The 12234-nt window shown below is 39.7% G+C and overlaps 1 protein-coding gene across 1 annotated transcript in view; it reads right to left on the minus strand.

Annotated features, from left to right (window-relative positions):
- Positions 1-1601: 1601 nt before the first annotated feature.
- Positions 1602-12234, minus strand: part of LGR5 (leucine rich repeat containing G protein-coupled receptor 5) — a 179626-nt gene continuing 168993 nt past the window's right edge. Inside the window, exons 14-18 of the mRNA XM_009273211.2 lie at positions 11867-11938; positions 9819-9944; positions 5818-5963; positions 4518-4601; positions 1602-2692 (exon numbers count right to left, since the gene is read on the minus strand). Of these exons, the coding sequence (XP_009271486.2) occupies positions 1602-2692; positions 4518-4601; positions 5818-5963; positions 9819-9944; positions 11867-11938 (1519 nt within the window). The remainder of the gene's footprint in view (positions 2693-4517; positions 4602-5817; positions 5964-9818; positions 9945-11866; positions 11939-12234) is intronic.

Here is a 12234-nt window from a genome sequence, read left to right on the forward strand (position 1 = left end):
ATTCAGCAAAGTGTTAACAGATTTAAAACCAGAGAGGAACTCTGTGTTGATCTAATCTAACCTTTTCCTAAACTAAAGCCATCAGAAGTCCCTGAATTCCAATAGCTGCTGCAATACCTTTTTTGGCAATATATCCAATGTGAATTTAGAGATTTTTGCTGACAGATAGTTCCACTAGCTAATGACCATCACTGTCAACAATTTGCACCTTTGTTTCTATGCTGCATATCCCTCATGTCAACTTCCAGTTGATCTTACCAGATTCTTCCCTCCTGAATGAGTAATCCTCTGCTTTCAAACTTCTGTTTCCCAGAAGTAGCCACGTATAAACGGTGATCAAATCACTTCTTTCTTAAGCTGCTTTAAATTTACGATATTCATATCCTTTTCAATTTCACAATGTCCTTTACAGCATGTGGATGCACGAACTGTTTGAAATATCCCAGCAGTGCTTGCATCAGCGCTAAGAACACAGATCATACAACCTCTTCACTCCTACTTGATACTGCCTTGGCTAAGGATATTGGCTATCCTTAGCCAAAAGCACAGTGTGGCCTCTAAATCTTCAACTGGCTAGTGACCATGAACTAGAAGCTTTCTAGAATCAGTGTTTCACAAGACAGAGATCATGCCATGTGCAGGACTACAGTTTTTGTTCCTAGGCAAATTACCTTAAATGAATGTTTCTATGTGAGTGCCTTTGGTGCCCTTTAATTGCCCTCACCATGCCAGTCTTTTTGTATTGATGACTTTCTATGTAGTATTTTCCACCCTCAAATTCTATGAGTCGTCTGCCAATTTTATCAGCAGTAGTTCTGGGAGTACTTCTACCGGCATGGCAGCAATTCAGGACCAAACTGTGCAGAACCTCACTATAAAAATATCCATGTGACAATGGCTTGCCATTTACAATTACATTTTAAGCGCTTAACGGGATCTTGATTAACTTCTTTCACACCACGTTAATTTTGTAGGTTTAGCTGACAATTAAAAATGCTTTCTCAAGTCAGATGACTTCTAAAAACCAAATCAAATGTCAGTTTAAGTATTAAATCAGCTTTATCAAACATAGAACTTTCTCAAAGCCTGTTCAGAAACCTTTAGGACTTGAACAGGACTACTCTTCCATTTAGATACCTTGCTGAATGAGGGCCATAGGCAGATGTGTATAAGAACAATCATGGCACTGAAAAACTATTACTAAAACCAAATTACAGTAAACAGGAAAAAGAATCCCAACCCCTGAAAACAAACTGTATCAGGTGATGCTTGGAAATAAAAGCTTACCAATTTAATGTGCTATTTTTGCTCTTGACCAACTGACGCCCTTTCTGAGTAGTGCTACTTTAAAAGAGAGCAGCTGATACAACTGCACGAACTGCAGCAGCTTTCAGTTTCTCTCTTCATCCCAGCATTTCAGAAGCAGGCTGAGAAGTCTCAGGTATTGGATTTTCAGCCTGCTACAAGTTTTGTCATTGTCTGTTTTCTGATGTGTGTAACAGTAATTCAGAGGCACTCTCTAGCTTGTATGCACACATCCATACTTACTTTTGGGATTAAAAATTTTGTAAACATAGATATTTTCTGTACTGCCACTGAAACTAGCGACATGGAACAAATGAGACTGATGAAAGATTGCAGCTTTCTGTCATTTGATAAGACGATGGCATTAGTGAATTGCTGGTAGGCATATCATATGATATGCTGGCACTTGTGAAGGTTACCAATGCTTGTGTTGAGTCACAAGATTGTTTTTCTATGTCTTCTGAATTCACAGAGATCAGACTAGCATGTTTTGATCTCCTCCACAACAAAGTTTGCTTTCGCAGACTTCCCAAGTCCTCCTTAAAGTGTGGATTGAAAAGTACATAAAGGAGTGGGTTTAGACATGCAGGCAGTGGAACAATCACTAGCAGTATTGACTTAATCACTTCTGGGCTGATAAAAGTGAGGTTTAGTAAGGAGGAAAAAGATAAGAAGGCCACAGGGCAATAAAGAATGCAATTAGTAAAAAGTAGCAAGGCTATATGTTTGACCATAGAGCAATCCCAAATGTTGTCTAGTTCTCCCTTTTCTAAACTACAGTAGAGCTTTGTATAAGCAATAGTCATTACCAGAAAACAAAGGGAGTTCAGCAATACCAGTGCTACCATGTAGCCCATAGCGGTAGGTTCTCCAAATGGTAGTGGTAAACAAAGCGGAGAAACCCCATACTCGCTCCCAGTGAGGAGTGGTATCACTGCAATGATTAGTGCCAACACGAAGCAAAAGAAAATGGCAATTTTTACACTAGCAATGGAGGATTTTGTTTCAAACTTTGTAGCGTGCTTTACAGAGAACGCACGTTCAAGTGCAGCTAGGGTAAGGAGGAAAATGGAAGCCTCTGAAGCAAAAATGGAGAGAAGGCCAGTTATTTGGCAACCAATTCCACCTTCCCACCGTGCGCCGTACTGAGCAAAGCTACCAAAAGTTGATGCATCCACGCTAGCCAGTACTCCGCTGGCCAGACCCATCAAGGCATTTACAATAGCTATTAAACCGATCAAAAGTTTTATGGAGGACATATACAATGCAGATCTGAAAACTGTAGCAGACACCAGTGCGTTGCAGATAAAGGTCAAACCCACTATGGTCCACACTCCAATTCTGATCAGCCAGCTACCAAACAGATGGTCACATGGTTTGAAGGGACCTGAAATGACAAAATAGAAAGGGCAAGGGAAACCCATGTAAACTAAAAGATAATTTTGCGATTTCTAAGACATTAACTTTCATGCTTCTTGCAGGTTCTCAGCACAGCCAAGCAGTGAATTTCAGTCCAGAAGGGGAGCTAGAAATTTGCTCTTCCTTTGGAGTAATCCAAGACCTTGATAACATGCTGCTAAATGCATGTTGCACGTTGCGTTACTGGTGCACAAGTCTTTGTCCCTCAGCCCGAATAGTCTATGCGTTTCTTTTTGTGTCTAGCAGTACAAGTCCAACGTGAATGTCCAGTCTGTAGTTTCAAGAAATGCTGTGATGTTTGTCAGTGTGTGAAAAAAGGTGAAAAAGATACCTCTCACTAAACTAGGACAGGTTGCTAATGAGTCCTGGTGAAGTGTGATGTAATGGATATGGACAGATGCACTTTGGCTACCTTACAACATGTCATTACACAGTCCAAGAAAGTTGAGGCTGTCTTTGCATTTGGAAGTGCTGCCTTTTTGGAGGGGCTTCTGATGACCTGTGGCTGAAGTCAGGTCATTATGATTGAAGCCTGCTGTGTATTCTCATAGAATTGAGGTGCATATGCTGTGCGATTGAAGCTGAATGCTCTGCAGTCTGAGAAATATTATTCATCTTGGTACGAGCCAGCTATGCTCTCTCAAAGCAAGTCCTTCACAGTGGGCTGTGCTCCATGAAGACACAAACCCCACAGCTGAGTTGCGGTCCATATGACTTCAGCTGTTGCCATCAAGTAGGCACAAGCATCTATTGTGTCAGTTTACAAGTTTTTCTAAGATACCATTTGAAAGATCAGCATGGAAGCTAAATTTTCTCTTGGGTCTGGTGATAATTTACCTTGAAGACAGCGACAATTTAATGAACTCAGTAGTTATATTTAGGCCATAGGAGAATATATGATGGTCAAATGGTTCTAAATATTTTGGCTTCCCGCCTTTTCTATTCCTCTTTACATAACTTTTAAAAATTTATGATTATTTGCTGTTACAAACAAGAATCTTGGCTTGGAATGAATGCTGAAGTGCAGTTGTCACTTGGTTTTTTTTTTTCATGTTTCACAATGAAAGAATGGCTAGGGAAAATGTTTGCTGAATCAAGCAAGCAAAACTTATGACCACGGCTGTTAAAGCTAGACGTGACCTCCCAAAGACATGTTTCTTTCCTTGCCTTAAAGGAAACTTTCAGTGGAATTGGTGGCCTGTAGCTTTGCAATTCAATCAATGTATTTCTTTTTCCTTTCTGCCACACTGCGAAGCCAGGAATGCGCTATTCTATAAAGAAAATGACAGTGCTGGGGGTCCTTTGTGATGGACTGTGTACATCAATACAGTAGTGTTTGGTATTTCCTAGACATTGAACTAAACTGTGTGTTGTTCGAGAAGCTCAAGTGTAGAATAACTCAGTGAAGTTCAGAAGAATTACTTTAGCTTTGCAGAAGACTGAGCAAGCAAAGATTCTGCTCCCCTTTATTATCTGTGTCTTGGCAGAACGGAGTCTTTGCTCTCTCATTCCCTTTATAAGGGGATCAATTCCTGTGAAAAGGGGCCCAAGTGAGGATCTGCTTGAGGACAGGGTAAAACTTTTGTTCCACTCATAGATGAATTTAGTAGCTGAATAGTTTTCTGGACTTCAATGCAAAATTTTGTATTATTGAGCAATGTATTTGTATTAATCTCATCAAATTATTGCAAAACATCATGTTACTGTCCTAGTATCACATTCAGAGTTTGTTCTGCATCTAGAGTATCTGGTAATACTGTGTTTGGATTCCTATCTGTCTGGGAGTTTCATACCTGGAGAAGGTGAACATTGCACTGAATGATGAGCTTTCAGATCTTCTTCAAAGTCAAGAAAAAAGTCTTCAAAGTCACGCTCATCTGTGGGGGAGAAAATACCCAGATTGGATACTGCAATTTTCAGCAAAACTTCTTTTAGTACAAATTGCAAGAATGTCTGTGGTATTTAAGGCCTGATCTTGTCCCTTTGCCTGCCAAACTGTGAGCAGAAGCAGACATACGCCTACTTGGTTTTGAATTACTGTACTCAGGATTATTTAAAAAGTTGGCACCATCGCTTCTCTGAAAATAATCACTTACAGGTACATTCTCTATTACCTAATCTGCAGTGTGACGGCTGCCTAGGAAGGAGTTTAAAATATGAATTCTGCTGTTGTGCCAGGCTACTAAGAATTAACCCAAGTTTTTCTGTTGTTTCTTATGTCATTTCTTATCTACCACGTATTCTTGGCTCTATCCTTGCTGGGGCTAGCCCTGAACTCTGAGACTTACTGTTTTCAAGGAGTGGAGATAGCACAGAAAGCAGCAGGATGGCATAACATGTATGAATGCACCTCTGTAACAGGTAACAGGTAACAAGTAACAGACCTTGTGCTGAAGGGGAAGAAAAATACAGTAGTCTTCTGTCCTCGCTCTACCACGTATTCTTGGCTCTATCCTTGCTGGGGCTAGCCCTGAACTCTGAGACTTACTGTTTTCAAGGAGTGGAGATAGCACAGAAAGCAGCAGGATGGCATAACATGTATGAATGCACCTCTGTAACAGGTAACAGGTAACAAGTAACAGACCTTGTGCTGAAGGGGAAGAAAAATACAGTAGTCTTCTGTCCTGGAGAGCAGATGCACTCTCTGGTACCCAGGAAATGCTAGGAAAAAATATCAGCAGCTATGCCAAAGTAGCCATGTAAGCTCTGTGACTCATACTGAAGCATGTGGAGAGCAGGAGAGCCAAGGATGCATTGCTACTTCCAAGGCTGGCAAGAAACGAGATCTTTGCTGGCCTGCTCTTGTATGGGGTTACATACCAGCACCACTGCCCTGTCTCTCACATAAAGGGAAGATTTAACTTCCCACATTATTATAGCTATTATTTGGACGGAAAGATGAGCGAGTGAGATTTTTGAAAGGCAGACCTGAAAAAATGAGTTTGCTAAGCATAGGAATGCTTGAATAACGTATTATCGGGCAAGAGAGAGGGAGAGGCTGCCTCTGTGACTGTAAAAGAGTACTGGATTTGATTAACATCACAGGCTGCTCACAGCCTTCAGGCAGATTTAAAAGCCAAAGATGACGATTACCTTGAATTTGTAACAACCCAGCATCCTTCCTGTGAAAATCGTCAATGCTGTTATTCTCATCTTTGTTCCATTGGCTGGAGATTTTGTAGTGGCTCTCACAAGCTCCAAAGGCACAGCACTGATAAGCATAAGGCATTTCCATGACCCTGTAAAAGAATAAGGAAGCATGCCATGATACTGGTTTAGCACCAGAGTTACTGGATTGTACTGCTCCTCTACTGTTAGCACAAAGGAACTTGTTTAAATAACCATGACTGAAAGTAAAAATATCTATGGGCAAAAATCAGTCATGATAATACAAATGAGGACTCTCAAATAAAATTCCACATCAGAAATGCAGATGATTTCTAGGCTGATTTTAGTAAAGGCACAATGAAGTTTTCTTACGCATTTTCATGGGAAATATGAAAATGGGAGATATGTGCCTTGCCATTGAGTGAATGTTACTCTTAGAGCTGTATTTCTATTTTATGATTTTGAATGATTTTACAGTGTAACTCAACAGTTTCTCCATGTTACTTTCTTAATGGTTTCTTTTAAAAAAGCAGATCCAAAGATCACAACGGCATCTACCTGCCTAACAGGCAAAGCCAAAACATCACTTCCCAAATGGAATTTCTCCAGTCTTGGGAGAATGCGATCTTTTGGAATTCAAACTTTATCCACCTCTTTCCACATCCAACTGTTTTCACAGTAAGATGGCAAAAAGGAGATTGTCTTTCGTGTACGTATCAAGAAAGCAGTGTTCTAAACCAAAAGGTGAATGAATCAGAAAGGCACTGTGTGTGAAAACAGATGTTACTGAGGAAAAGGTTTTACTTTATTAACTGTCTTAGAAATGAGCACGGTCATTGCAGGACACTGGATGCTCATTCCTAACTCTTTTAAGATCATGGCTATTCCTAACACATAACTGAATATAGGTCAGTGAGTTTCAATGATTTTGAGGGTTTCTTTTGTCAGAAAATTGCTCATTTCCAGTATGTTCTGAATTTAATTCCTTTGGGGATGTGCAAATTCTGGGGTAGCATGGAAGAACTACATATATTCAAGTTCTACAGACTACTTCTTCTATTACTTAGACACATTTTATGCTTTGGAAGCAGAGATATTTAATTTGCACAGTTCGCCAATAGTACATAGTGAAACCTAACAACTCACCTTAATTCCAGAAGCCCAATAAACCAAAAAATTCAAAGATAAAGAGGTGATTAGAAGTTATTCCGACTTAACTTAAAAGGAATAAAATAGAACTAGATCCTCCTATCAGATTACTTTCAACAGGTTAATCATGTAAATTAACATAATGAGCATTCCAAGCAACCTCTAACCCCCTGGGAAATCTGTAAAGAAATCAGTCTGAATCAGGCCCAGTGCCAACAGGACTTAAACTTGTGTGCTAGCCAAAAGGTTGGTACAAAGGGGAACAAACAGAACCCTAAGCTCTAAAATGATTTTTAAATTAGTGCATTTTGGGGCACATACAGTGCTGGAAGCAGTCCTTTTTATGGCTGGTGCTTATTTGATGTGGGTGATTAGATTTGGACTTTGTCAAATTAAACTCTTTTAGAAACACTGGCTGAATTTTTATTTACTGCTTATCTTACTGATGATATCTGTATCCTTGATAGGGTTTTTTCCTGCAGCAAGGAATGCCTCTTTTTTCTGTTTTTAGATTAAGCAGCAGAGAACGCAAGGTCGTTTTCCACCTCACAAAGGTGTGGGGTTGACGGTGAATGGGAAGGCACAGTTATGATGAATGGAGTAAATCCCTGAGTTCTTTACAGCGCTGAATCAAAGCATCAGATAAAGAAGGAAGGAGTGGCTGGCAGCCTGACTTGACTTCCTCAAAGCTTGCCATAGCAGGCTGGGCTCAGCTCTGTAGAGCGTTCTCATGCCATTGCTGCAGGTGGGGCAGAGGATGCTCAGCTCTTTGATGTGTTGGTGTATTGAACAGCAATGACCCATTTAGATGAGCAGGAAGCTCTTACACAGGAATTTGTCTTTAATGTTGTAACCAGTGTCTAGTTCCAACAACTACAAAGGGTGAAATTTCATTTTGTTTTAGATCTCTGTTCAAGTTTGGTGCTTCATGCGTTGTCTGTGCAGTGACCCTGTGTGAAGTCCTGGACTCATTTTGATTTATGGTAAAAGTCCTGCAGACTCCAGCTCAGGATTTTACCTCATTCTCTCCTGACTGGATATAATTTGTTCTCACAGATGTTCAACTCCAGATATATTAATCATGCTTTTTATAACCTTCTTTTAAGACTTAAGCTACTGCCTGACCCATCCTTGTTAACTACTTACCCAGATGAAATACACACTAGCAATTTACATAGTTTTACTGGTAGAAAAAATCATATAAAGTATAATTTTGATAAAAGAATTAAAAAATCTTAGTTGTACATCATTCAGTTGAATAGTAGATTCAGATTATTCTAGGACTACTGCAGCATCTCTTATGCCTCTAGGCCATGGTATATATATCACTATTTATTTGTCAGGTTGGAGTAATCCATTTTCTTGTGTTTGCATTCTTTTAAAGAACCTTCAGGTATTTTAGAATCGTCACCTGCCTCAACATGTGGGCAAAGTCAGTGAGAGAAGAAAACCTACGGCAGAAGCTCAGACTCAGCCATTCATGATTTCTTATGGTACTTGCTTCTTGACCTCTGAGACCCATCTCAAGGTCTCTAGTGTCAGAGAGGCTTAAGGCCTCTAGTAATGTTTGTGTTATAAAGTAGTTTCATACACTGTGATGAAGTCACTGCCCAATCTCCTCTGTGACAAAATACAAGTATTTGGTTTATTAAGACTTTTAAGGCATTATTTCCTAACCTCGGAACCATTTTTTGCAGCTCTTCTCTCAGTTTATATTAACATGCCATCATAGAAGTGTTCTAGTGTGGATCCCTCCGGTGCTGTACGCAGAGGTTTAATCAATCAGCTCCACACTTCTACTCACGACTCCCTTATTGATAACTCCAAACAATCCAGGCCTTTTCATTAGTGGTAATGTCTCCTTGAGTTGTCTGCCTGCTAAACTCATGGGGCTTTTTCAGTGCAAAAGGCAAATCTAGTGAAGACATAAGGATGGACTCTCCATCCTTGGAGATATTCAAAAGCTGTCTGGACATGGTCCTGGGCAACCGGCTCCAGGTGACCCTGCTTGAGCATGAGGGGTTGGACAAGATGACCTCCAGAGGTCCCTTCCAACCTCAACCATTCTGTGATTCTGTAACTATGTGTACACTGTTTAATTGTTTCAAATTTTATGATATCAAACCTTTTACAGTAAAACATGGAAAAAACATATGTTGCACTTGGCATCCTCTAATTAAAATATAAAAATCAAGGGAGAGTTAGGGGACACTCCCAAATACCCTGAAGTCAGAGGCAAAACTCTTTTCACTGTGATTTCTCTATGGTTATCCAGTCACTGGCAGAGCTGCAAGTGATCTCTAGAGAACATTTCCTATCCTGTATCCTGTAGAGCATCCAGCAGAAAATTACTAGCATCAAAATGTTTTAGTAATAATGGCAAACTATTATCTGAATCTTAATCAAAAGATTACAGAAAAAACATGTTCAAACAAAAGAGGTCAAATATTTTGGAACTTCAGGAGTATATTCTTCCCTTGATATTTGCTGTGTTCTCATTAAATATAATGGAAGTTCTGTAAGCACAATCCAGTAGAAGCAGGACATATCACTGAGCTGCTAGAAATATTGTTTTAACAGCTTTTGAAACATATCACCAGGAAGCAGATGTGGCTCGTATTAAGCAAGTACTGGGGTTAGTATTTCAAACCCCTTCATAGTTTCTTCAGTTAAAAGTGAGCATAATAAAAAAAGTCTATCATTTTTATCATATTTGCTTTAGTTTTAATAGCACAGATCAAAGACTGACAATACAAAGTAACATGCGTTACACACTGACACACCTTCCATTGCACATGAACACAAATGTGGCTTATTAGTTTTAATGATATACTCACTTGAGTTCTGGAAAATTTTCAGATGATATCAAACTTTGTAGAGCATGATTTCCTGTTAATTTTAAATGAGTTAAACCATGTAGTCCCGTCACAGGAAAAGAGGACAAAAGGTTGGATGACACATCCCTGCATAACAGCAAATAAAAATCAGCTTATGGGTTTTAATTTTTTTTCTTCAGCACTAGAACTGTCACGTTGGAAAAACAGGTTAGACTTTTCTAACTCAATCACAAATGACTGCATTAAGCAGAGGCCCCAGTCAGAACAGCAAAGCTGCAGCACCACTCAGGAGTATGCACCTACGTGTCTAGCAGAAAGCTAACAGTAATGTCTAGCAGTTAGCTAAGTCTCTGTTGTCAAATTTTGACTCCAAACATTCATAGTGCCAGTTTTGAGACTAGCAAATGAGTTTAAAATCTGTTCATTAGATTGTTTGAATTAAAGGGGGCCAGTACCAGAACAGCTTCCCACAGTTTGAAAGATTCAGTGGGATGCTAGAGGGCACGGCTGCCCTGAAAGCTCCACAGGGAGCAGGTCGGGTGTACGGGGAAGACGTGTGTTTCAGGGTAGGACGGGTGTGGGCTGCAGCAGATGAAGGTGACAGTTCTAAGCTGAGGTTTGTCTGAGGAGCTGAGGGAAGACAGTGCAGATGAACGCGGATACGTAACTTGGGGAAAGTAAAACAGGTGAACAAAAAAGTGACAGTGATCAAGGAGAGATGGTAAAGTAATCAGAGGGGGAAGTCCAGAGGTATTCTGTTCTCTATTTCTCCCTCTCTCTTCTATTTATTCTATGAGCCTTTTCAGTCCTCTTTGCAATTATCTACACTGCAATACTTAAGATGGTCAACAGTCAAGAAGGAGGAAGAAGGGGAGTCTGATGCTGCTGAAATGCTTTTATGCCCAAGGCTGAACAGCAAAGTTCCTGTCTCTTGGACTATCTACTGAAATCTAAGGGCTAGACATAAAATAAGGTATGTTGACAGACTGGTCTTCTACCTGTCTGATTTAGTGTGTGTCCTCTTGCTAACGACATAGTTAAATACCAAAGGTGAAATTCTGGTCCTAATGCAATGGTAAAAATGACCACTGATTTCAGTCAGACCAGGGTTAGAGACTAGCATTTCAGGAAACACTGGTACACCGTGTATGTGTTAAAGGGCTTTTTTCTTCAACCCTCTCTGACTGTTCTATGCTATTGACCAAAGCTACAATTTATTGCTTACCTCACAAAGAAGGAAAGTTCTGAGGAGGGCCCCAAAAGGGATGTCATAGACAATATTGTCTTTATGGACATTTTTCAGTGCACCATTCAGAGGGGAGGCTTTGCACACCGACAGAAATGAATACCCCTTTCCAAATTTAGGTTTCCCAGCACCTACTGGATTATCTGTGAGCAAATGCCCAGCAGCATATCTTTGTGACAACCATGCAGCAGGATGACTCCAGAGGAATTTTTTTTCACGTCTTCCCCATACACCCAATGCCTTAGGGATTCACCTTAAAGAGGCATTACAATGACAGTGGGAAGTAGGAAAAAGTTAGTAAGGACTGAGAAGTGCTTGTGAAAAAGGCCTGCAAAATTGGCTGCTGATGTTTTGACCGCTAACTACTCTGGCTGAACTTACTAAAGAAGAAAAACTATTCCATCAAATGAGGAACGATGAAATAAAGATGCGTACTGGAAAATGTTTCTTATTTAATTTTTAATCCAATTCCTTAGTCCTGAAACTCAACTAACAGGAAATATTTCCCACTGCTACAAGACACTAAACTGCTAACAAATTGAATGAAGAAAGGCAGATGCACTGACATTCTTCATGGACCCCAAATCACTCTGATTACACAGTGTTATATGCAGGTTTTCCATAATACCTATGGGAATTGGTGAAGTACAAGAAAGCAGGCATTTAGATACGTATTCAACAGACCAGAAGATTAGAATAGAGAAAGCCTCAATTTCTGCTGGGGCACCAAGTTATTTGATTTTTGTATGCTCTTGCAAGAAGAATGTGAAAATTTGAATGTAAAAGATATACAAATACTTACAGTTTGATCAGAGATGGTAAAGAGGAGAAGGCATTGGGGTGAATAATTTTAATTTTGTTCCAAGCTAAATCCCTACAAGAAAAGTGAGTGGAAAATTACATACCAACTGAGTGAATATGGAAGTTTTCATACACTTGATTAGGAGGCCTAAACATAAAAAAGGTATTAATTACATGCAAATATTTTGAATAAGCTTCTGCATATCTCATAGTGCAAAATCTTTTTTCCATTTTTAAATTATGTTAGTCAGTTAATGGTGTTAGTTATTAAACTGACAACTTTCTAAAAACATCTTAATACCTTCTACAGTCTAAGGCAGTTATTTTCAGTCTGCTTCACAGCTTCCTAAGGCAGCAGAACGAAGGTTG

The sequence above is a fragment of the Aptenodytes forsteri genome, unplaced genomic scaffold, assembly GCF_000699145.1.
Source record: "Aptenodytes forsteri isolate BGI_AS27 unplaced genomic scaffold, ASM69914v1 Scaffold366, whole genome shotgun sequence".
NCBI lineage: Eukaryota > Metazoa > Chordata > Aves > Sphenisciformes > Spheniscidae > Aptenodytes > Aptenodytes forsteri.